The 26,714-nt window shown below is 34.9% G+C and overlaps 1 protein-coding gene across 2 annotated transcripts in view; it reads left to right on the top strand.

Annotated features, from left to right (window-relative positions):
- Positions 1–26,714, top strand: part of LOC134753588 (uncharacterized) — a 57,679-nt gene that overhangs the window by 8,004 nt on the left and 22,961 nt on the right. The window contains exon 1 of one of the 2 annotated variants that reach the window (XM_063689521.1): positions 1,246–1,396. The exons of the other annotated variant lie outside the window; for it this stretch is intronic. Within the exon in view, the coding sequence (XP_063545591.1) occupies positions 1,261–1,396 (136 nt within the window). The 5' untranslated portion in view covers positions 1,246–1,260. Of the gene's footprint in view, positions 1–1,245; positions 1,397–26,714 lie in introns of those variants that run through there. 2 annotated transcript variants of the gene reach the window in all.

Genomic DNA, 26,714 nt, shown 5'->3' with positions numbered 1-26,714 from the left:
AGCAACACTTATAAGCGCTTCTGGTAAAACAGAACTAATGGAATGTGATTTCCGCAATAATGAGTTAACCTCTCTTAAGACATTATTGAAATTTTAGTATGCGTTCTCCCCATTACTGTAATAAGTTAAGGTACTAAACACATTAAAACAAAACAGACAACACGTGTTAACGGATTTGTGTTAACCCTTTTTCCTTCTTTTGATATATTTATAAATTTCAAATAACTAAGGCCATTTTTGCAAAATGAATTCGAGCGGACCAGCTACAATATGGCATTAAAATCTCATTTTTGAGTTTTTGTGGGTTGCCACATTATTGCTTATCAGCATTTACAACCTTGTAATACAACGGAGTCTAGACGTCACAGTCCTGATACAATACGTAGGTAATGTTCACGATTTCGCAATTAATATACATTAAATGTATTATGTATAAATACATTTTTATTGTACACGACGTCTAATAGGAAAAACAAATACCTACAGGTAGGTATAATATTATGTTTATTAAGACGAAAGTGGACGACCGCGCGAAATCGTCTTTCCAATAAATGTAGTCTTAATTTTCCTCTCTGGATATTAACATTACCGAAAATTTTTGACCAAATTTCATGTATTTCAAATTACACTGCTATGCCCCTTCGTTAGATTTTTTCGAATTTTTTAAATGATTAGGTAAATACAAATTTATATGGAGTCTATTTTGCGCTCCTAATTCTTATAATAATAAAAAAATCTAAAAAAGTCAAACGGACGGGCACAGCTATGGTTACATCAAATTATGTAAAAATAAAATCCTTAAACTCAATATCCAGAGAGGAAAATGGGGACAACGTTTGTATGAAGAAGTGGTCGTCCCATTACCCCTTAAAATACCCCACAATACTTAGTGCATAACGAAAACACAAAAATCAAAAACAATCATCTATGCGCCCAGGCTTGACGTCAGTTACGAAGCTCTAACCAAGGAGATCGTTTTTTATCAATGAATCTCGGTGGCAACAGACACTCCACGGATTGTTTGTAGTTGAACGCACTTCATTCAAGCGGATAAACGTCAATTTGCGATAAATTTATCGATAAATAATAGGTTCGGCGGTTCAGAAACGCAAATAACCGGTCTACTCAAACGCGTTCAGTCCTAATTTTAAAAAAAGTTCGAATATTTTTTTTAAATAGAAGCCGTGAGTGAATAAATAAAATGCCTTATTTTTAATTGAATCTTACACGAAGTGGCTAGTTTTCAGACTGAAAAAAAAAATGGATCAAGAAAGTTCTATGGACATTAAAATTGAGAGTGATTTAAGAGACCCCTATTTTTATGGACTTATACCTGTTTGTATTTTAGTGATAGTTGTTTTTGTACGAGTCACATTTGTTATATGCAAAAGCTATGGTAAGTGTTGTTTTTTACATTTTATTTTATTTGCCGCCTTTTTTTTCTGACTAAGTGGGTTTGCCAGAGTATTAATAATAAATCTAAGTACCTACTCGTATTTAAACATATTTTTTTTCTAGTATTGAGGGTTATTATCATAGTGAATTATGTAGTCACAGTAAGTTCGACGATACGATTAAAACTAAAAACGAAAATGCATTAAAATATAAAAAATGTATATTTATAATACATATAAATATGGATAAATGTTTTCTTTATTTTAAATAGTTAAATACCAAACTGTGATGTCAACGCCATCTAGCCGAGTATAGACCAAAGGTGTGGCGACATCTATTCGAGAATGATTTTTTCTTTTCGAGGCACGTTTTTTTGCTTTGCCGACGATTGACACGTCTTTGGTTGTACTTACAGATAGTCGATACCAAATAAACTATAGCAAATAATACATAATATCTATTACAGTGTTTCTTTTTTTTCTGAGAACTTTATTGAATCAAGGAAAATAATTTTTCTTGAAATACTCGCTTTTTTACTCATAAACTTGGTATTTCCTTAGAATTGTTTCGAAGTACAGGAAGTTATTAAAGTTTTTTTTTATTACCAATCGAGATTGATGTCAGCACGTTATAAACAATAATAATAAATTTAGGCACTTTTTATTAAATTTAATTTATACCTTTAGTGCGAAAAAGTGTTAAGAAAATATATTTATTAAAAGGAAACATTTCATTTAGAAACCATATATTTTCACCACACCAGCTCGACAGCGAGATAGAACGGTGTTCAACACTTTCTATCCCGTCATGTTAAAAAGTGACAGTTATTTTATCACGTGGATATAGCCTGCAATACGCCTGCAGAACGAGCTTCATATTTGACATACGAAACCCGGAATGAAAACGCTTGGACCAATTTTTGTCTCTTACTGATACTGCGACCACTGCGTTAAGTCCATAAATGTCACTTGTTTTTTTCGCGGCTTGTGCCGCATTTTACCTTTACATAAAATATAATTTCAAAATTTATCGAATTTCTTACTTAGATTAACTAATTTTGGTGGACAGAAAATAAATAGAAAATGGCGGCCAACATTTTTTTTAAATGACAATTTTCATCAAGGGCCTGACACTATTTGATAGAGAAAGATAGTCTTATTGCGATTCCTATAAGAGGAAAAAGAAAATAGTGCCATGCTTTGTCCTTATCACCGACCGGGTTTTTTTTCATGGTCGCGTTATGGCAGCATAGGTAGGAGGCGATGGCGAAATACCGAAATTTATAAGAGTGAAAGAGAAAAAGGATTATGCTGCCATACCTTAACCTGTCAATACATGAATATGTCTTTCTCTTAAAACCCCTGATCGCTCGGTTTCATGTCTATAACTACTATACTATGTTTATGATTTTAATGGTTAATACCTATCAAAACCAGCCAGATACAAACAGTACAACCAAAAAGTTTTTACTAGAACTTTACACCTATAAAATACCAAACAACTTTTGCTTCGACCACATATTTAGCCGTACAACCTCAAGTACCTAACTTGGATAATTAGTTAGGTATTTTATATTCTGTGAGGTTCCCAGGTAAAGGATAACGTTTCGAAACTTTTTAAATAAAATTAGGCTCATAGCAATATTAGCAAAACAAATTCTTTTCAAATTACCTCTAAACGATAACACTAATCAACCAAGATTATTTTAAAAGGGACGACTTTAAAAGGGACATTATTAATGCTAGAGAAGATTAATCATTCAATTTGTCTACTCACTGATCTAACCCTAAAGATAAGGTACGGTTTTCTTTAAAACTGGGTAAGATGTTAGCAACATCTACAGTAAAAGTCTCCGGAAAAATACTAACTTAGTTGATGCATTCCTCTTAATCCTTCTATGCTTCATTAGGGAGGATTCGTAGAAGAATTCAATTATAATGGAGGGCTATATACAGTCGCCATCAGATATATCGGAGCGGCCGAGGTGTTCACAATATCTGAACACGCACTCTAACGCCTTGACAATAGAGGCGTGATATTTGTGAGAGCCTTGACCGCTCAGATATATCTGATGGCGACTGTACCATCTTATACCTATGAAAAAGGCCACACGTGCCAAGGGGCATTCCGTTTTTGCCATTTTGTCTACGGAACCGTAAAAAGCTTGTTAAACGGATCACACTATGTGTGCATGTAATGGACATGATCTAATTCTATAAACAGACATTTCGTTATCAATAACAACATAGAGTAACTTATATTAGAGCGTTACTGTCATAGTAAATTTTGTAACCCCAGTAAATTCACTGCCATCTGTCGACACACTTTAAAACTAAAAATAAATATTTATAAAAATACGATAAAATGTATTTAAATATGGATAAATGATTTTTTTTTATTTGCATTAATTATTTTTATGATTTTGACCCATGTTCTTTCACTGATATGCGTTAAAATTGTTAAATAACAAACGAAACCGTCAACGCCATCTATATGACAGTAAGCCAAAGCTAGTAGCGCCCTCTGAACGAGAATCAAATTTTCTTGATTTTCGAGGCACGTTTTTTCCTTAGACTGTATCCATCTATTACGGAGTTATATCTATCTTTGATAACAATGAACATTGTGTCAAATCTATATTTAACCAGATAATTCGGCAATGGTACTCGAGAAGGATTTATTTCTGTTCGAAGGGACCGATATCAAGATCATGACCAAGCATGACAAGCATCACATGCATTCAATTTAGAACTGGTCATGTGAGACTGACGATATTGGAGATACCGCTATTGATTTTGTCTTTTAAGCTACCGATATAGGTATTATTTATCTTGATAAACTTGTTGCATTTTGATTTGACAAAAGAACTTTCATAAAAGATTTGCTCTGCAGCGTATCTTACTTATCATTCTATCGGAGTTGTAAGATAATCGCATGCACGGGTAAATGAGATAAGGTTTGATTTTTGTTGAAGTGTTTTAGGAAATTAGGCAACTCCGAAAATACGCTGTTTTGGCGGTGAGGGACCCTCGTTTATTCTTTAATAATTACAAAATGTAATAAAGTCGAACAAAGATGCCCCTTTCCTTCCTCCCTTTCTTCCCTTTTTGGTTGATGTAATAAAAATATTTTCTATAATTCTTGTTGACTAAAGAATAGTTAAAATAAACGCGTTACAAGTTCGTAATGAGCTGCACACTTCCACCATATAGATAAGGAATGCATGAAGGCTTTAAAGGAAGGTTTAATGAAACTAATAACGACTTGGATGACAACCCTAACGATTTGAACGTGACAAGAAGCGTACCTACCGTACCTACCTAAATTTATTACATTTATTAGACAGCGCGCCTTCTATACGAAACTAGTTAATCTATATTGTGACCTAACCAGGCAGACTTTTCTCGAACTACGGTTTTCCCTAATTACCTACTGTAATCAGTTGTTTTTAATGCCATACTTGATAGGGAGATGTAGGTAACATCTTATGTAAGTAAACATATGTCTGTGGGGTAAACTGGCAGATAAGACTCCTAAATTAAACACTTGTCATAGGCAAATAAGTATTAGGTACCTACACAAAAACACTAACTAGGCAAATCAGACCATAATAGTAAGAAAATAGGAGTCATATTGTATTGAAAAGAATGCGACACAGTATAACGAGATGTCATGTTTGAACAGTCTAGTTTTTGTGACAATCAGTGTTTTTGCGAAAGTAGGTTTTGGTCTGAATTAGGGTTATCATCATCACTGTTGTTTGCTAAACTACAAGAATAAATAATAGGATAAATAGATAATAATATCTACTTCTTGTTCAAAATGGTTTGAATTGAAGCTTATTTTGGTTTGCATTGCAAGCAACACTGCAGCAAGATTGAGCTCTGCTCCGTGGCCTTTGAGAGTCGGCATTTGTGTTGCTGCTAACGTACATGTACAATCCTCTTCTTATTTATATTTAGGTACTTTAGTAAATAATTGTTCTGAACATATGTACAACGATGGTGTCACGGCACAGACTTAGCGTAGTAATACACTACGAGTAATATGAAGTAAATGAACTGATTTAAAAAATAGATCTTACGTTTTACTTATCTTATGGAGATACTTCAATCAACGAGACGCTTTCTGGATGTCATTTTACACATGACTTCTCGAACTGTCATATAATGACAAAATTATGCAGAACCTGTAACTGAAATAAAAAATATATTTGGCAGCCTTAATAAAGTGAGTAGAATCAGCTACAAAATAAACGAAAAAAACATTGGAAAACTATTTTGTCTGTTTGATGGAAACGTGTAATATGATTAATACGGCAACTTTTTTATTTGTCAAAAATGCCAAATCGTACCTACCCTAGGAGGATATTACCAAACGGAGCCGCCACGTCTGTAATTTGCTGTACAAAAAAGTCTGCCAATTTTTGCGGGGGAGGGGAACGTCAAATGTATACGTAACGTCAAAATAGCCAGGTCAGATAAACGTCAGTACATACATTGTGTATGACCATTGGCCGACTATTTTCGACAGAGGGTAATGCCTGTTAATGGCTACTCCGTTTGGTTATATCCTTCTAGTACCTACCCAATAATACATACGCGATGACAGTAAATGTGTCAAACCCATACTACTTAAGGCGTCTACAGACTTTGCAACAAATCGCATGCGATTCTAGACACAGTGCCGTAGAAGTAGATTCAACGGATTCTTGATCGATCAAAAGCCGCAATGTATCAAAAAGCGCATGCGATTTGTTGCAAGATGAGTACCTAGAGGCCTTTATAAAACTTGAGTGCAAATTTAAACGACTTTTACATAAACCAGAGGTGAAATAAATTGACATTTAAAATCAGATCATTAACTCTTATGCCGATTTTAGTAAACAAGTATCATGGTGTCTTAAAATATCTTCGCGACACTAAATAAATTAACAAGTGTATTGTTGACTGTCCCTGTTAGGAATAAAGTTACGAAGCGAGCTTGACTAATATCAAAGATATGGAGAATAAAGTCAGTTTTATTACAAGACGGTAATGGGTAAAGATCATCATATACATGGTGTGTACTGTCTAATGATAATGAGGCTATTAGGACAAATTGGGACTACTTCGGCTGATATTATGTACAGTCAGCTGCAGAGATAGTTGACCCTCCCTCGACAAACAAATTTATATGCAGGTTAGGAACAAAGAGGATATAATAAGATAGAGATATCTATCTTTGGTTTGAAGAAACGACACTGACATATCTGATCCATGTCCTATCTTAAGCAAATTTTTGAATTTTGTCGTATCTTAGTTCGATTCAGGCCGATTGTGCGTAAAATCATATACTAAGATCATGTAGTAGGTTAGTCCAAAGGCAAAGTCCAAATTAGTCTAAGAGCTAGCTACGGAAATAGGTTTGCAATTTATAGAGCAAAGAGGATATAATAAGATAGAGCGGTACTGTCATAGTAAATTTTGTAACCACTGTAAATTCACTGCCATCTTTCGACATACTTTAAAACTAAAAATGAAGATTTAGTAAAATACGTTAAAGTGTATTTAAATATGGATAAATGATTTTTTTATTTGCATTAATTATTTTTATATGATTTTGACCCATGTTCTTTCATCGATATGCGTTAAAATTATAAATAACAAACGAAACCGTCAACGCCCTCTATACGAGAGTAGCCCAAAACTAGTGGCGCCATCTGATCGAGAATCAAATTTTCGTGATTTTCGAGGCACGTTTTTTTTCCTTAGACTGTATCCATCTATTACGGAGTTATATCTATATTTGTTATAGAGCAACGAAATCCCTCTAGTTAGTGTGCCATACTATCATTATTAATTAATCCGGGCGTCTGACAGCTGTTCAGCGGTGGGTGTGTTTCCGCACCTTAGACGTCACCTGGCACTACTTTCCCCCAATTAAAACGCCTGGCAATGTTATATTCGAATTAAATACACAATTAGCTACAATATCACACCAAAAGAGCTGTATAAAATTGCACACCTTCAATTGATTTTACAACCCCTTTGTTGCCGATCCACTCTCACACCCACCGCTGAACAGCTGCCAGGCGCCCGAATTAATAAATAAAGATAGTATGGCACACTAACTAGAGGGATTTCGTTGCTCTATAAATTGGAAAGCTATTTCCGTAGCTAGCTCTCCGTCTAAATAGCCTCCTAATAGGCTCATTAGTAATTTGTCATTAGTCATTCATTAAACGAGTTAAACGTTTTAACTGATTGTTCCATATTTAGTTAGTTTAGTTTTGTCAATAGATTAAAAAAATGCTAGTTTTACCAGTTTTACTTAATATCACCATAATTGATAAGGAAACATGAAGAGACATTGACATTACAATTGATACGATAAGTACCTACTGGCCGACCTTTTACACTCACGGTCAAGGTACTGTTAGTATTTACTGTGGACAACCTCTTTTAGCCTCCGCATTAATTATTTATTTCATCTTTATTGTACCTATAGGTAATCATTAAATTACAAATGGTAGACTTGTCGCCTCAGGGTTTTCTTTACAGTTATGTAGCGAAGTCTCACAGGTATCATATCATAGGTAGGCACTCTTTTACCTGTAAAATAATAAGGAGTTAGCCGCACTATTCAGTCACCCTACATACTGTATTTTTAACCAATTAAAATTTCTAAGAAAGAGAATCAATTCGTCGGGATCACTGTTTTATTTTCTCGAAGCCGGCTTGACCAATTTTTTTTTGTTTGAAAGGGTCTTCACATTTTGATCACAATGACATAGGTAGTAGGAAATCACTGTTTTGTGAAGTAGGTTTATTTTTGTTCTAGGTCAAATTTATTATTATTGAATTTTCGATTTTAAGTAATTTAATTTTGCTCGAATTATTGTTCTTACTGATGAAAAAAAAAGAAAATCTGGGTTACCATCTACTCTCTAGTCGCGCCTAAAGAAGTTTTACTTCAAAAAAGTGTACAATATGTATGTCCAAAATACATGTATCTATACAATGAACATGGATATGAATATAATAGAATAGAATAAAATTTTATTCGTAAGCACAAACAACCAAGACATTACATAATATAAAAGAAAACATAAAATAAGATTAAAGTGTCACGAAATGGCCTCATCTCAGCATGTTGCTGGTGGCTTCCAGCGCTGATCTTCCGATAAAACCATCAGGTCCAGGACCATATGCTTCTCAAGGCCCCAAATACTTTACAAAGAATATACTTATGCTCAACTACAAATGCGTGCATGTGATTGAATTTCACAATAGAACCTTGACTGGTTGTCCGTCTACCGTCTACTACAGAACCGGAATGTCTAGTGACATTGGATGTATGTATGCAGCCGTTTTTTATACAACCTCGTGATCGTGAGCGTTTTTTATAAGTAATTAATAAACAAATATTTAATTTTACAAATGCCTGTTCTGAGTAAAACAAGAGATGAGTACTCATCTCATCTATAATATAATAACCCGTCTCAAGTTAAATCTCCGCAGCCGGATATGATATGCCTATTTGAAATTTTATTAATTGACAGAAATTTATAATTTCATCCAAAAAGGATGTAGGTATGCCACCTAAAGGGATATAGGTATGTTAACTAACCAAACGGATACGCCACGTCTGTAATTTTCTGTACAAAAAAGTCTGCTGATTTTTGCGGGGGAGGGAAATTGTTATTTGTTATTTATTCAAACAAAACCTAAACAGTCTGACAGTATACACCAAATCACTGTACAATCTAGAGAGCTTTCAACTTATTAGCTAAGGTACACAACACTTTACAATAACAATTTTATAAAATACCACTACCATCCATCGCCTCGCAATACTTCAGACAAATATTACATACACTTGCCCATCGACTTGCAATTCTTGCAAACAAATCACTTTCAGGAGCCCGTGACAGAAGCGCGTTCAGAAATTTTAGAGCGCGAATGAGAGGAGATTTTTGGTGTGCTACAGTGCGCGTTACTGGGACTGCAAGAAGGTTATGGTGTCTGGGCCTAAGTTCCTGCTTGGATAGGAAAGGTACAGACAGCCTCACTATCTGTGACACTAGGTCGGGGCAGTCGGAATCTCCGCGCAAAGTTCTACAAGCCACTATCAGAAGATTATAGTTACGCCTCACTTGCAGGGAGTTGAAGCCCAGGGATCCTAACAAAAAATTTGTAGGGTATAAAAATGGATAGTACTTGTAAACATTCTTGTACAGGAACCTTAGGAATGCCTTCTGTACATGAAATGTCATATATGTATACGCAAATATGTTTCAAGTATGCCGATAGATGGCAGTGAATTTACTGTGGCTACAAATTTTTCTATGACAGTACCGCTCTATCCTATTATATCCTTTTTGATACGATGCATTGTAGATAAGTAACTTCCAATTTTTAGCTAAATTATTAATTAAAATATTTACTAGCTGTCAGTCTGCGCCGATACAAGTAACCTAACAAATCTAGGTCTCTATAGGGTACCTAAAAGGCTATAAATCAATATCGCATTCAGGTAACTAGGTCACGCCAACGAATCGCAACAGGTTCTTAGGATCCTGTTTTAATAACAAAACACTACAAGATACTTAGTCTGGCCACTCTGGCCTGATAAAAAGTTAAAGTAGTGGAAATAATCAAATTTGTTACTCCATTTAATTTTGTTTGTTGTGTGTTTTGAACTTTGAAAAGTGCAAAATAAAATACAAGTGCTCGATATACACGCATCAGCTCCAAGGGCTGCTAGTGTATCAAATAAATAATAAATAAATAAAATAATAATAATAGGTTCATACTTTTTGGCAACAAACATGATCCAATCATTATTTTTTACACTTAAACTGTGTAGGTATAATATTTCATTTTTAGTTTAACCATTTCTTTATTTTTCAGTTTCATTAAAAATAAACTTCGCCAAAATATTAGGTTATTACATCAAATGTAATTCCGTTTTATAGACTTACGTACCTTTTTTTTAAATTTAAATATATGGACTTGATTTTTTATATTTAGTCCTTTATATTCACAAAAATAAATAGTTTTAACTATCGCAAATACTTATAGGGAAACGTTACCCCAGAAACCTCTATTGTCATTTACCGTAGGTACATTTAATTAATTAAAGACTGCGATGTAGGGCAGTACTCAGTACTACAATAAAATTGATAACCTACATTCAGTTATCACTTCAGTTATTTAGAAAAGCTATATAATAGCTGAAACGTACTACCACTAATCTTTTATAGTACCATAGCAAATGTTCAGCTCTCTTAAAAATGGAAAATCTATCGTTATTCACTGAAAATAATGAGAGGAATTCATTCGGTGTCACACTAGTTCGCAAGCTCCAATTGTTGTAAGTAAGTAAGTAAGTAAATATTCTTTATTGCACCAAAATTATACATTTTACATACATGTAAAACTACAAAGAAATATTTAAAGAAAAAACAGAACCAGGTAACAACAGGCGGTCTTATCGCTAAAAAGCGATCTCTTCCAAGTTGTGTAAGTAGTAACAAAATATTTATTCTGGAAACTAGGAACATCAAAAGATAAGTCTATATCTCGTAGATAATGATAAGTAAAACATGATCAACCTTTTATCAGAGATAGGAACAATTGTTGCAAATGTGTACGTTGGTTAGACATTCGATGCAGTCAAATGCACGATGCACACCTGTACCGACTTTCCGTAACCATCATCTGCCTCCTCACTGCTGCTGAGGGCCTATCGCGAACACCGAAATTCGCAAATTTTGGCCATCTTTCTCTTTTCCAATTAAAGCGTAATTCGAGTGAGAGAGATAGTTTCTCGAAATGTACGGACTTCGTTTTTCGCGATTATAGCCCAAACATGGGCTCAAACATCGTTTTATACCGTTAGTTGGGATTAGGGCTATGAAGTCCTTAGTTTCGGTACTACAACCTATAAAGTGATGAATTTGTTAGGCCAAACTTTTATACAATTTGACACCTGATTCAAAATGAATGTTTCCCCTATAGCCGCCAGGTAGTCACCACGAACATACATAGATTTTTTCGCACAAGTATGCTACAACCGCCTTTCTTAAGATTCCTTCACACCAAAAATTTCACACACAAAAAAATGATGATACATGCATGGTATAATAACTAAGACTTAATAGAATAACATAACATACTGTATAATCTCAAACAAAACAGCACACACACACACACACACACACACACACACACACACACACACACACACACACACACACACACACACACACACACACACACACACACACACACACACACACACACACACACACACACACTACTGAATCAATTTTGTTTTATTTATTTAATAACTACAATATTTCGAATTTCATACGAAAAGCCCCTGTATACTTCAACGCTTTTAGTAGTGCAAAGCTTCAAAAGCTAATCTTATCGAGAAACTATCATAATCGTTCAAGATAAATACCTAGCAAGATAATAAAACATTTAGGACATTAACAGAACATTGTTCTGTTGGGATTATCGCATCAAGCTCAAAACTGTAGAACACGAAAATACAAAAGTTAATAACGAGTAGCATTTGTTTACTCGTGGAAAAAATGAATTCGTCCGAACTCGATGATGATCAAATAGAAGAAATAGCAAGGAGAGTGTGGCTTAAAATATTAGCATTTATTGTAATTGTCATCTTCCTACTTCTGTGCCTCATATGGGACTGCTATAAAGCCAATAAAAAAATGTAAGTACCTGACTTTACTTAAATCAGTGTATAGAGTAGGACAAAATATACGATTATTCATGAAACAAAGTATAAATTAGGGAAAGCTGCATGTTAAACTAGTCTTATTTATACGCCGATAAACAAATATGATAAAAATGTAACGGTCATATTAAGCTTTATCACAACATATTAACGAAGCCGTTCTCATCATCGATTAACGTTTATCCTTAGAAAACTTCCTAAATACTATATAAATTAAGGATTACTTATTAAGTAGCAAGTGCTTCAAGAACATGAATCCTTCCGAATGCGTAGATCATGAATGTAAGGGAGAAGACTTATCAAAAAAAGTATTACTGAGGTTAATTTTACCGGCCATAGTCGTAACAATTTTCTTGCTCTTGTGCCTTTTCTGGAACTGCTACCAAAGCAACAAAAGAATGTGAGTATTATTGTTTTAACCCTGAAAGTTACATACGTTTCCTTGAAATCTCTGTCTGTAAACAGACACAGATTTGAAGGGTTGTGTGTTTGTATTGTCTGTTGTCACATATAAAGAATTTATAGCCAGTAATGGATATCTGGAACTTGTAAATAATATATTTTACAGTACATATGGTGCTATTTTCTCGCACTAGTGCGGAAAAAGCACTTTTCGTGCATATGTCGAAAGTTTAAAGGGCCATATGTACTGTAAAACGTTGTAAGATACACGTGCGAATAGGTAATTCGCAACTCGTGTCGATTTAAACCACTCCCTGCGGTCGTGTTTTAATTTATCGCTACTCGTTTCGAATTTCCTCTTTTCCGCACTTGTATCGTAAATAACTATTACAGTACATATGTTGCCAATTTACCGCCCTAGTGCGATAACTAGCACTATATGTGCGTATTACTGCGTATGTCGAAAAGTTAAAGGGCCATATGTACTGTAAAACGTTGTACAATACACGTGCGAAAAGGTAATTCGCAACTCGTGTCGATTTTAAACACGACCGGAGTTGTTAATTAATTTCCTACTTTTCACACTTGTATCGTAATGTACTATTACAGTACATCTGGTGCACGTTACGACGTCGGTGCTATAATAAGCACATTACGTAACTACGTCGAAAATTTAAAGGGCCATATGTACTGTAAAACGTTTTTCTATAATACTATATTTTAAAAACTTTAAGGTCGCCTAAGATGAATTTTAAAATAAATAACACTCATATTTCTAAACATTTATTACTACACATTAATTTACTTTCTAACAATTAGGTACGTTCTGTATCACACCATTATCAAGCTACCCTCAAAATTAGACACAGGAAAACTATTTTGTTCTATACTCTATACTATACACATATATCTTGATATTACACCGATAGTTAGTGACATCAACATTATCTTTAACATGTAAATATATGTTACTTATAGCTTTATAGCGTATTAAAGTATAACATAAGTTTCACTTCCACAAAATAATTTTTTCATCTTGCTTAATACGTAACTATCGTAAAAAATATCAGGAAAATACCTACATTTTTGTCAAGATTATTTACTTTTTGTAGTGTTTTGATAACTTACCAACGCTTACATTCTAGTCTAGATTTTTTTTTATTACATACACACAACACACAACCATCAATTACAGGATATCCTAATTCGACAGTATGGAAATTGACACAAAAATAGGTACAATACATTAACTTACAGACTACAGTAGCACAATAATACATATAATGGCTGGCTGTGTTGAAATGAGGACATATCCTAAAATAGTTATACAACGTTAAGTGCAAAAAGTATACATATTTCATTTAAATGCCTTTGTGACTCCAACATGCTATTTGACAGATACTATGATTTCGTATTGCATAGAGATCATTTATTTTTAACATTTAATAGAGACACATATATTTAGAAACGTCTGTATTATATGCTATTTACACAGCTGCCATGTGATTTCCTATTGCATAATAGTTATTTACGACACAAGTGCGGAAATTCGTACGTGTATCGTACAACGTTTTACAGTACATATGGCCCTTTAAACTTTCGACATATGCACGAAAAGTGCTATTTGACGCACTAGTGCGAGAAAGTAGCACCATATGTACTGTAAAGGTCATTGCTAACTTAATGGAAATACATATTATATAGAAACGTTTGCATTACGTACATGCTATAGGTACACAGATATTACACACAGATATTAGGTACACAGATATTACACAGATATTACATGCGATTTTGTATTGCGCAAAGATCGTAACTATTTAACATTAATACAGAAACGCATATTTTTAGAAACATTCGCATTACATAGGTATACTAAATTGCCTGGCCACAGAGCTTTAAACGCTGGTCAGCGTCATTAACACCGTTATTCTATTAAATATTCATTTCAAGTTGATGTTACAGTCTTGATAATCAGCATCGTCTTTACCATTCAGGTAATCTTGCCATATTTCCCTGTTCGATTTTATGCTTAAGTAAGACATTAGCAGAACTATGTCACAACTGCAAGTACATATGAAAAGATAGTCGTAATCTTCAGGGAAGATATGGGAATCATTCGTGGTCAATTTAGCATATAATGAAAAGGTAGATTCTAAAATAGCCAAACCCCAAGCCAAAGCGTTAGCTTTATAATATTTGTGATGCAATATGCTGCTGCAAACCTTTAAGCTTTTCGTGGAGATAACTAGACACACGATTAGCACCCAGTTGGAGAACGCTGCCATAGACAATGTGTAAATGAAGATCAATATAGTGCTACAGCAAGGCCAGTCCGCAAAGCAACCAGTGTATGCTGCGTTCATCACGAACATAGATATGACTAAGTTGAGACGGATGTAATTTTTGAATTGCCGCCAGAGTGGTATTTTGTTCCAAGAAATGGCGACGAACGGTACCGCCCCTGAGAGCGATATGAGGACAAGGACAGTGACACTGAGCGCGAGGCTCCAGAGCATGGACGCTTTGCTAAATAATATGTATTCCACCATCGAGGCTATGGTGTAAGCACTCGTTGTGTTGGCGTCGTGTGTCATGTTTAGATATTTATGCTAGGCAGCTCCTGAATATTAATGTACCTAATGTAATGTAATTATGCACATAAAACATGAATGTCTCTAATGCATGTGCTGGATATGAAGTTTTTCTGCAAATATATTTATTTGTACTTATAGAATTATTAGAATAAAATTACACTCTATTTAGTGTTGGACCTTTCAATCAAAAATAGGGACTACTTAATACATTTGTACCTAGACAAGTCTAAGGGTAACTTTGAAGTTTAACTAACTTTTCCAAAAAATGATTTTCTAGAATTGCCATAAAATTTCAACAACAATAAAATAAATATTCTTCTCAGAAGTGCTCTGTTTGTAAGATCTATTTGTACTATTTCAACTTTTAGTTAATTGTTAATTTCACAAATGTGATTAATTACCAAAGAAGAATATCTATACTATACTAATATAATATCACTAATTTTGCAAGCAAATTGAACAATAATGGATAGATATTATAATTATTTTCTCTTTGCTATAGACCCCTTAATAGGTAGGTATCCTCTCGTGGCGTAGGTCGCTAAGTATGCATATTTTTATATTCCTCGTTTATATCTTCATAGTAGATAATTTCCTCAGAAGACTAAATCCACAAACTTAAAGAAGACAAATAAAATATTTCCCTCCTTTAGTTTTTATCGCCTTGGCCTTGCACAATCTGCAAATAAAAGCTGGATTTGCACATACATTTCTATTTGATAATAAATATGTCTTATCAACAAGGTGAAAAACACCACAATGTCCACAATCATATTTAATATAAAATTCGCCAAATGCAATTAAACATTAAATAATTAGATAAATGTAACAATTGTTGTTTCCTTATTATTGCTTTTGTTTTAAATATGGCATGGGACTTCAAAATAAGGCCAATGATTTTATTGCAATGAGTGTTTTCAAGGGGCTCTGTTTCACGAAAGGTTTAAACTTGTGATACAAGTAGAAATTAAATTTTTGGTACCTATATACTTTTATTAGAAAGACGTTTCCGCTTTAGCTATATGATTAATATGATTCATGGGTAATAGTTGTAAATGCTAATAAAATGCGTGGTATGAATATAAAGTTTAAATTGCAATTTACGTGGGTTCGAGAGGTTTTATTAGCAAATTTATTTCTCAATGACTTCATGTAATTTTTCAGCATTTTCTTTTAAATTAATTCGTTTTTTACACTTTAGCCGCGTAGCGTAACGTTTGCGTTCGTAATTCAAAACCCGAGACAGTATCTAACTATTTTCATGCCATAAATAAGAATAAATAGTTGTATTCTGATCGATTAATCGAACACTACTACTGATCAGGTTGTCAGTTGTGAGTTAGGCCCACTTGCACTATCCCACTAACCCGAGGTTAAACCGTTAACCTAGTGTCAAATTGCACTGGTAACCATGGTAACTCTAGGTTTTACCGGTTAACCCGGGTTAGTGGAATGGTGCAAGTGGGCCTTGCTCATATTTTAATGCACGTATAACATAATTATGTATATGTATGACTGTTGTCTTTCAAATAAGTAAATCTGCCAAAAATTCGCAAGCACGTCATGATATGAATATAAAAAGTTGAAAAATATAAAACGCATCAAAAAATCTGACAACAGAAATGTTACTTACTGAATTGAAGGACAATCCATTGCATTTAAATTTGATTTTTCTATATAGGTAGGTTTTCCGTTACAAGTTTACAACTTATTTCAATACACATATTGATACTGAGTTTTGTGATTAACGGTTGGTGCACAATTAATGTTTAAACGCCAAATTCAAAACAGGCTAAAGTATCATGATGGAATACACGTGTGAGCTATTTGCAAGCCAGGAGCTATCTGCCGGGTTCAGTTCGGATCCAAATAAACAAAAGTGCAAGACCTATATCTAGTACGCAAACGCGATGCGCAATGCATTTTATTGATTGACCTCTATTTTAGAGCCCTATCTTCTTCTTCTTCCTCGCGTTATCCCGGCATTTTGCCACGGCTCATGGGAGCCTGGGGTCCGCTTGACAACTAATCCTAAGAATTGACGTAGGCACTAGTTTTTACGAAAGCGACTGCCATCTGACCTTCCAACCCAGAGGGGGAACTAGGCCTTGTTAGGATTAGTCCGGTTTCCTCACGATGTGTTCCTTCACCGAAAATAGACAAATAAATATCAAATGATATTTCGTACATAAGTTCCGAAAAATTCATTGGTACGAGCCGGGGTTTGAACCCGCGACCTCCGGATTGAAAGTCGCACGCTCTTACCGCCAGGCCACCTGCGCTTCTGTCAGAGAACATTGATTTTAGAGCCAATAAATAATAACCTATATCAGTCACAATGTTTAAGTTGTTTTAATGTTTGAAAACCAAAGTAAAGTTTATTTTAGGTAAGTACCTAAAAAAACTCAGGTTTCGGCTTTTTCCGGAAGATTTTTCCACAAGAATGGTAACATTGAAAAATCTTTTAATTTGAATGTTCCTACAACTTTGTTACTATATACAACAATGTAAGAAGTGATATGAAGAGCTGTGATATTGTCGCATCGCGTTGTCGTTTAAGTTAAGCCAACCATCAACCAACCTAGGGTACGTATGAGTATGTAGGCACGTTCGGCGCTCGACTGACAGGAGATGACGGTCAACAGGCCGCCGGCCGGCTATCTGATAATAAAATAATAAAACAAATAATAAAAAAGCTTTTTTATTTCCACATCACATTGCAAAATTACTACATATTTTCAATTTAGTCTGATGTAGATCCCTTTTGGGTAAAAGCCTCCTCACACTTTCTCCATTTGTCTCTATCTTGGGCTGTCTTTAACCATTCTGTGCCTGCTACCGAGATGATGTCTTCCGTCCATTTTCTTTTTGGTTTGCCCTTATGTCTTCTCCCTGCTGGTCCTGTCCATTTTGTAGATTCTAGTGTCCATCTTCTGTCATTGTACATAGCTATATGCCCTGCCTATTGCCATTTGAGGCGTAGGCTTTGATGGAGAGCATCTGTAAGCTTGGTTTTCTTCCTTATGTTTTCACTCCTGATCTTTTGCACCTTTCTTATTTTTAGAAGACTCCTCTCCATTGCACGCTGGCAGGTTGTAATTGCATTTTTAACTTTACTTGTAAAGACCCATGTTTGACTTCCATATGTTAAGCTTGGTAGGATGTTAGTGTCCATTACAATTTTCTTTAATGGTAGTGCATAATTACCTTTTAAGATTTCTCTGTGTGACCAAAACTTTTTCCATGAATTGTTTATGCGTCTGTTTACTTCGTCTTCGTTGCTAGATGGGCTGAAGGATACTTGTTTTCCAAGATATATGTATTCATGGACATATTCAATTTCGGTACCTGCCACATATATTTTTCTTTTTCGACTGTTTGTCATTATCTTCGTTTTAGTTGTGTTCATATGTATCTGATAATGTGTGTTTAATTGGCTTGCAGACCACGGACTGACCGGCAGATATCTGTCGACGCTGACCGGAATGTAAGAGTCGTCAGTCCGAATAGTCGTCAGTCCATCGTCAGTCCGAAATCTAAAATAGGACGGTTAATGTCTGGCCTGTTGCGATTAACTGACAAGCTGATATCGTCCGGCGAACTGTTAATTTGTAGGGACCTGTCAAACTTATATCAGACTGTTGCCGGTGGGCGGCCGTACGGCGAAAAACTGACGACTCTCAACTGCTAGTCTGTAGTCGCAGAGGTGGCAGCAGGCCATTGCCGGCAGGCAATAATCGCTTATGTGTGTGGACGTTATTGGTCTAGGACTGCAGGCCGCCCGATAAGAACAGAGACTGCAGGCGGACTGGTAAAAAGTCTTAGGACAAATGAGTTTTAGGACAATCATTACGTTATGGAAAACAATTGTTATGACAATTGATCGTTAGGGCTAGTGCCCATTAGGTTAGGAGAAAACAGGGCAAGTGACTTTAGGACAAACGTTGTTAGGGATTCCGAAAGAGACCCGGGTACTACAACCTATGAAGTGATGAATTTGTGGGGCCAAACTTTTATACTAGAATATTTCCAATCTCATACGAAATGCCCGTGTACTTATACTTCAACGCCTTTAGTAGTGCAAAGCTTCAAAAGCTAATCTTATCGAGAAACTATCATAATAGTTCAGGATATTATAAACATTTGGCACATTAATAGAACATTGTTCTATTGGGATTATCGTATCAAGCTCAAAACTGTAGAACACAAAGTATTGTGGGCAATTGGGCATTTGAACAATCCTATTCAACCGCACACTTCTCTCTGGTACAGACTGTACAGTTCATAATAGCCAATGGAGATTGAGTGTTGTTAATCGTCTTCAAAGGAAAGAGCCATGTTCCCCACTCCGTGAAGGTGTGTGAAGGTGTCCGTACGGTTTTGAAGTGTTAGGGCTCTTTCTGTTACGGTTATCTGCAGGATTCCGTTTTAGTATGCTAATAAGTAATCCTGCAGAAAACCTTACCCGCAAAAAACGGGATTTTCAGTGGGAAAGAGCCCTTAATATAGGCTCCGCACTAGTCTAGTGACTGAATTTCGTTTTTGCCTATTACAAGTCTTTGCCTAAGAGTCTATAATCACGTCCTGTATTACCTGTTTCTGAATATCCAGACGGCCTGCATAAGCTGATGATATTATGCTAGTGAAAGTGGTCATATATAGACTGAAAGGTCTTGTAAATATATAGAGAGAGTCAGAAGTCACAATCACCTGCCAAGACTTACATTAACCTGTACATTGATCACAGGTTAAAATTTACAGTGAAAAATACACTTTTTAGATTATATCATATCCATTTATGCTAAAAGTGATACTTTCGTATTATTATCCGTTTTTTTAGAAACGTTTGCATTACGTACATGCTATAGGTACGTATTTACACAGATATTTCATGTGATTTTGTATTGCGCAAAGATAGTAACTATTTAACATTATTACAGAAACGCATATTTTTAGAAACATTCGCATTAGCTGGTCCGCGTCATTAACACCGTTATTCTATTAAATATTCATTTCAAGTTGATGTTACAGTCTTGATAATCAGCATCGTCTTTACCATTCAGGTAATCATTCCATATTTCCCTGTGCGATTTCATACTCAAGTACGATATTAGCAGAACTATTTCACAACCGCAAATACATATGAAAAGATAGTCATAAACTTCAGGAAAGTAACAAAGAGCCTGTGTGAGAAGCAAGATAGAGAAAGCACTTGAAACATACAAGAATATCTTAAATATTTGAGTAGTATTTTCGCTACTAACCATTCTTACAGTAGTCAGCTTTAAAAGAGCGTAAATAATGCTCAAGTAAATGCCTGTAATGACATAGGTCATAGCATGTAGGACATAGATATGGGAAGCGTTCGTGCTCACTTTAACATATAAAGAAAAGGTAGATTCAAAAATAGCCAAACCCCAAGCCAAAGCGTTAGCTTTATAATATTTGTGCTGTAGATCTCCACTGAAAACCTTTAACATTTTCGTGTAGATAACTAGACACATGATCAGCACCCAGTTGGAGAACGCTGACATAGACAATGTGTAAATGAAGATTAATATAGTGCCATAGCAAGGCCAGTCCGCAAAGCAGCCAGCGTATGCTGCGTTCATCATGAACATGGATATGACTAAGTTGAGAAAGATGTAATTTTTGAATTGCCGCCAGTGTGGTATTTTGATCCAGGAAATGGCGACGAACGTTAAAGCACCTGAGAGCACTATGAGGGCAGTGACATTGAGCGCGAGGCTCCAGAGCATGGACGCTTTGCTAAGGGATATGTATTCCACCATCGAGGCTATGGTGTAAGCACTCGTTGTGTTGGCGTCGTGTCTCATGTTTAGATATTTATGCTAGGCAGCTCCTAAATATTAATGTACCTAATGTAATGTAATTATGCACATAAAACATTAATGTATCTAATGCATGTGTTGGATATGAAGTTTACCTGCAAATATATTTATTTGTACTTATAGAATTATTAGAATAAAATTACACTCTATTTAGTATTGGACCTTTTCAAATAAAAATAGGTTCTATTTAACACAATTGTACCTAAACAAGTCATTGCCATAAAATGTTAACAACAATAAAATAAATATTCTTCTCATAAGTGCTCTGTAACATCTATTTGTACTATTTCAACCTTTAGAATGTTAATTTCACAAATGTGATTAATTAGCAAATTTAATAATAATTATTTTATCTTTGCTAAAGACTCCTTAGTAGGTATCCTCTCTTGGCGTTGGCGTAGGTCGCTAAGTATGCATACATTTTAATACATTCCTCGTTTATATCTTCATAGTAGATAATTTCCTCAGAAGACTAAATCCACAAACTTAAAGATGACAAATAAAATATTTCCTTCCTTTTGTTTTTATCACCTTGGCCTTGCACAATCTGCAAATAAAAGCTGGATTTGCACATGAATTTATATTTGATTAGACAAGGTGAAAAACACCACAATGTCCACAATCATAATTATTTAACATAAAATTCGCCAATTGCAATATTCTATGAAATAATTATAGGTAGATAAATTTAACAAAATATTGTCGTTTTCTTAATATTGCTTTTGTTTTGGATATAGCAAGGGATTTCAAAATATGGCCTGATTGTATTGCAATGAGTGTTTTCAAGGGGCTCTGTTTCACGAAAGCTTTAAACTTGTAATACAAGTGGAAAATAATTTTTTGGTACCTATATACTTTTATTAGAAAGACGTTTCCGCTTTAGCTATATAATTTATGCGTAATAGTTATGAATGCAAATAAAATGCGTGGTATGAATATAAAGTTTAAATTGCAATTTACGTGGGTTCGAGGGGTTTTTTTAGCAAATTTATTTCTCAATGTCTTCATGTAATTTTCATAAACAAAGAAATACTGTGCCATGTTTATCAAAAGCTTGTAGCTTGTAATACAAGTGGAAGTCCCTTTCTAACAAAAGCTGTTAAAAAGTGAGTTCCGCTTGTATTACAAGCTACAAGCTGTTGATAAACAGGGCACTGCTATTTTTTTTTTACAATGAGGGCTATCGTTTTTTTGCTCACCAGTTGGCGCCTCTGTTGATGGTGGTCCAAAAGACTAAAGAACAGCTGTTAGTCATTGAAGTGACAAGTGACATTTGACATTTCGAATTCATACGCGTTAGCCCTCATTAATAAATATTCGTTTTTTACACTTTAGCCGCGTAGCGTAACGTTCGCATTCGTAATTCAAAACCCGAGACAGTATCTATTTTCATGCCATAAATAAGACTAAGTTGTAATCAGATCGATTAATCGAACACTACTACTTATCAGGTTGTCAGTAGTTATTCCCACTTGCACCATCCCACTAACCCGAGGTTAAGCGGTTAAACCGTTAACCCAGTGTCAAATTGTACTGGTAACCGTGGTAACTCCAGGTTTAACCGGTTAACCCGGGTTAGTGGAATGGTGTAAGTGGGCCTTACTCACATTTTTATGCATGCACAACATAATTATAGATACGTATGACCAAACCTGGGATAACTCGGGGCACTTTCTAAGGATTTGATGTCGATAAATAAGATGTCGAATTGTCGATATATATTTATACATGTGCTCACTGAAAAATCCTCGATTACTAAAAAGAGGTTCGGTATCATGTCCGATATAGAGCCTCCTAAGATAATAAAAGTATACCGATGTAATTCCATCAAAATAATGACACAATGAAATCAATATTAAAATAAAAAAATAATACACGTTTTAATTTGTATTTATTTTAAAAGTCAGATAAAATAATAATATTTATTTATGTTGAATAACATCTAGATGTTGACAGTAACATCGATATATTTAATTGTCGATAAAATATTTTGCTACGTCACTTTAGTATATGTAGTCTTTCAGATAAATTTGCCAAAAAAAATTCACGCACGCCATGATATGAATATAAAAAGAGTTGAAAAATAAAACGCACCAAAAAATCTGACACCAGAAATGTTACTTACCAAATTGACGGACAATCCATTGCATTTAAATTTCTTTTTTCTTTAGGTATATATAGGAAGGTTTTCCGTTACAAGTTTCCAACTTATTTCAATACACATATTGATACTGTTTTGTGATTAAAGGTTGGTGCACAATGCCAAAATCAAAACATAGGTTAAATTATCATGATGGAATACACGTGTGAGCTATTGCAAGTCAGGAGCTATCTGCTGGGTTTGGACCCAAATAAACAAAAGTGCAAGACCTAGATCTAGTACGCAAACGCGATGCGCAATGCATTTTATTGATTGGAAACTATTTTAGAGCCCTATGATTATTAAATAAATAATAACTCGGTCATATCAGTCACAATGTTGAAGTTGTTTCAATGTTTGAAAACCAAATGAATGTTTATTTTAAGTACCTAGAAAAAAAACTCAAGTTTTGGCTTTTTCTTGAGTTAGAGTTGAGTTTTCTTGACTTTTAGATGAGTTCGGAAGTTCTAAAATTAATCAATCTACTACAAAAACATATATGTGTTTCTTAATTTCAAAAGTTTATTAATTTTATAAACGCGGCGGGTATAGGCTAGTCAATAGTGTGTAAATACTTGTCCAAGCGCCAAAAGCATTTGAATGATCTCTGACATAAGAATGGTAACATTGAAAAATCTTTGAATTTGAATATTCCTAGAACTTTGTTACTACATACAACAATGTTAGAAGTGACATGAACAGCTGTGATATTGTCGCATCGCGTTGTTTTAAGCTAAGCCAACTTTCAACCAACCTAGGGTACGTATGAGTATGTAGGCACGTTCGTGCGTTACGCACCAGATTAACTGTTTAAATGACATAACTGCTATATCCGGAAGATATTTCAAGGCGTTTATATAATTCGATAAATTCGGATATATTTCAAACACTCGATTATCAACCATGATAGTACGCTAATAGAAGCTGTAATATCGTGGACATAACACAATCGTATAGGTGGTAAAGTGATTACCTGCCCTAAAATCTATATATAATAGTTTTGCCCTGTTTTTCTTGTTTGGTCTTCCGGTTTTCAATTTTATTGGTACGGTTAAGGAATTTGATTTCTGTGCTTTGTACCTTGTCACAATCACAATTATGAAATCGCTACCGGAATTCATATTGATTGCTACTGTGCCATGTTATGAATACACAGAAATGGTTCTGCCGTTGTAAGGAGGAATTTCACCATTAAAAATATTCCACTGTCATTTAAGTACATTTGATAAAAATACGTAAAATCAACACTGAACGACAAACATGTCGTATTTATACTTAGGTACGTAGTACGTACATAATAGCATCGCACCTCATTACATCACGATTTTCCTTTAGATAATAGTAGATCAGACCGTCGAAACGACGTTAACGCGTTTTATTTGGATTTTCATTGAATCTAACGATTGTTTCTGGCCAGAAATGTTGTCGGACTATTCTAAACTGCTGTTCATATTGTTAATACCTGTGTTTTCGTATTTGTTATACTTGGTGTTGCTGATAATACTTTATCTGGCAAGATATTTTCTTACAGGTAAGTACCAATTTATATTTAACATTATAAATGCGAACGTAAATGACTGTTACCGTAAAATGGGGTGAGTAGGGTTCGCGGGGAGAGTTGGGTTATGAATGGGGAGAGAAGGGATGAAAGGGGGGTGAAATGGGATTTTAAGGCTACTGCTACAAATTTTGTAACCACAGTAAATTCACTGCTATCTATCGACACACTTTTAAACTAAAAATGAAGATTTATAAAAATACGATAAAATGTATTTAAATATGGATAAATGATTTTTTTTATTTGCATTAATTATTTTTATGATTTTGAACCATGTTCTTTCACTGATATACGTAAAAATTGTTAAATAACAAACGAAACCGTCAACGCCCTTTATACGAGAGTAGGCCAAAGGTAGTGGCGCCATCTGATCGAGAATCAAATTTTCGTGATTTTCGAGGCACGTTTTTTCCTTAGACTGTATCCATCTATAACGGAGTTATATCTGTCTTTGCTATAATATAAAAGAATAAAATTTAGTACTTTTCGCCATCTAGCGGTGAGTAGCAAAACAATGTTATTATGCTTATCCAAGCATGCGATAAGTCCGTTTGCTTCTTTGTCACTTAGTATGCCAGTTATTACAGAGATGGCGTTACAAATGTTAGTTGTTTTAGGGTTCCGTACCCAAAGGGTAAAAACGGGACCCTATTACTAAAACTCCGCTGTCCGTCTGTCTGTCACCAGGCTGTATCTCATGAACCGTGATAGCTAGACAGTTTAAATTTTCACAGATGATGTATAATATATTTCTGTTGCCGCTCTATAACAACAAATACTAAAAAGTACGAAACCCGCGGTGAGCGAGTCCAACTCGTTTTTTTCCATTTGGGCAGGCGTGTGTCACTCTGTCACTCCGCGTCGCGCGGCCGTCACCAGATCTGGTGTCGCATACAAAAATTGTAAAAATTAATAATCGACAAAAAAAATTTCATACTGCCAGCATTTTTTACTAGTCCGCCGGACGATATACCAGTAGGCCGAGCACATGATTGACGCGACAGTATCTCGCCGCGACATAGACTACCCGTCTTTTACTAACTGTATGAATTAAAGGGGGACGGGTAGTCTATGTCGGGGCGAGATACTCTCGCGACCGGAACTGACAAATTTTTATTGTAACTGACAGGCTAATAATCAGTGGGCCCCTTTGAAATACACATCACACCCAAATAAAATGTACTTCAAAAAATGGACTGCGTAATCTCTAAGTGACTCATTATCACAGATTATATAATAGTGCTTTCATTATAGAAACATGTAAACCTAACCATAAACCATAACCATATATTGTGTATATTGAATAAACCAGACTATACTACCTGGATACATACCATTTTAAGACTATAAACAGAGTAGGTATTTTCTGTGAGCGAGACGAAAAGATCGGAATTTCATCTCTTCCTCTTACATATGTATTTTGTATTTGATTACTTAGGTGATTAAAATAAGTTAGTATAGATATCGCAGAGAGCGACCACGCACAGAACAATATGTCGTGTATAGATATACATATCTGTCATTTTTGGAATTATCATCTGCATACTTTTATACCTGTGTGTGTAATTTCATTCACTGAAGTTCAAGTTCCATTTACCGCTTTCTAAAATTGCGAATATTCCAGGATCCAGGATATTAAATCTAGGATCTGACGTCACAAAGCACTCTCAAGCTCGCACAATAAGCTCGATACCGATAAGATAAACTTATCTAATAAAGTGGATCAGATATCGACCAGCGGAATGTGATTCCCTTTTGATATTACGTTTTGGAACGGGTTGAGAAGAACGTTCCATTTTTGAATTCAAAAATGTAACAACAGTTCTTTGTTTTCTGAATTTGAATAGTGTTATTTGGTGTTGTGCTTCTATCAGGAACGTTTTGCGTTGCAATTTTAATTTTAAGTAAAATTTGGATTTTTGCTCATAAATGGAGCCAGGGCCGTTTTTATTTTTCCCTGGAGTCGTTGCTGGGATATTGTTTATATGTGTGTTGCTGCGTTGTTGCATTTTTTGCAATGG

Source organism: Cydia strobilella, chromosome 2 (genome assembly GCF_947568885.1).
Source record: "Cydia strobilella chromosome 2, ilCydStro3.1, whole genome shotgun sequence".
In the NCBI taxonomy this organism is placed as follows: domain Eukaryota; kingdom Metazoa; phylum Arthropoda; class Insecta; order Lepidoptera; family Tortricidae; genus Cydia; species Cydia strobilella.
This window is presented reverse-complemented; position numbering and strand designations above follow the sequence as displayed.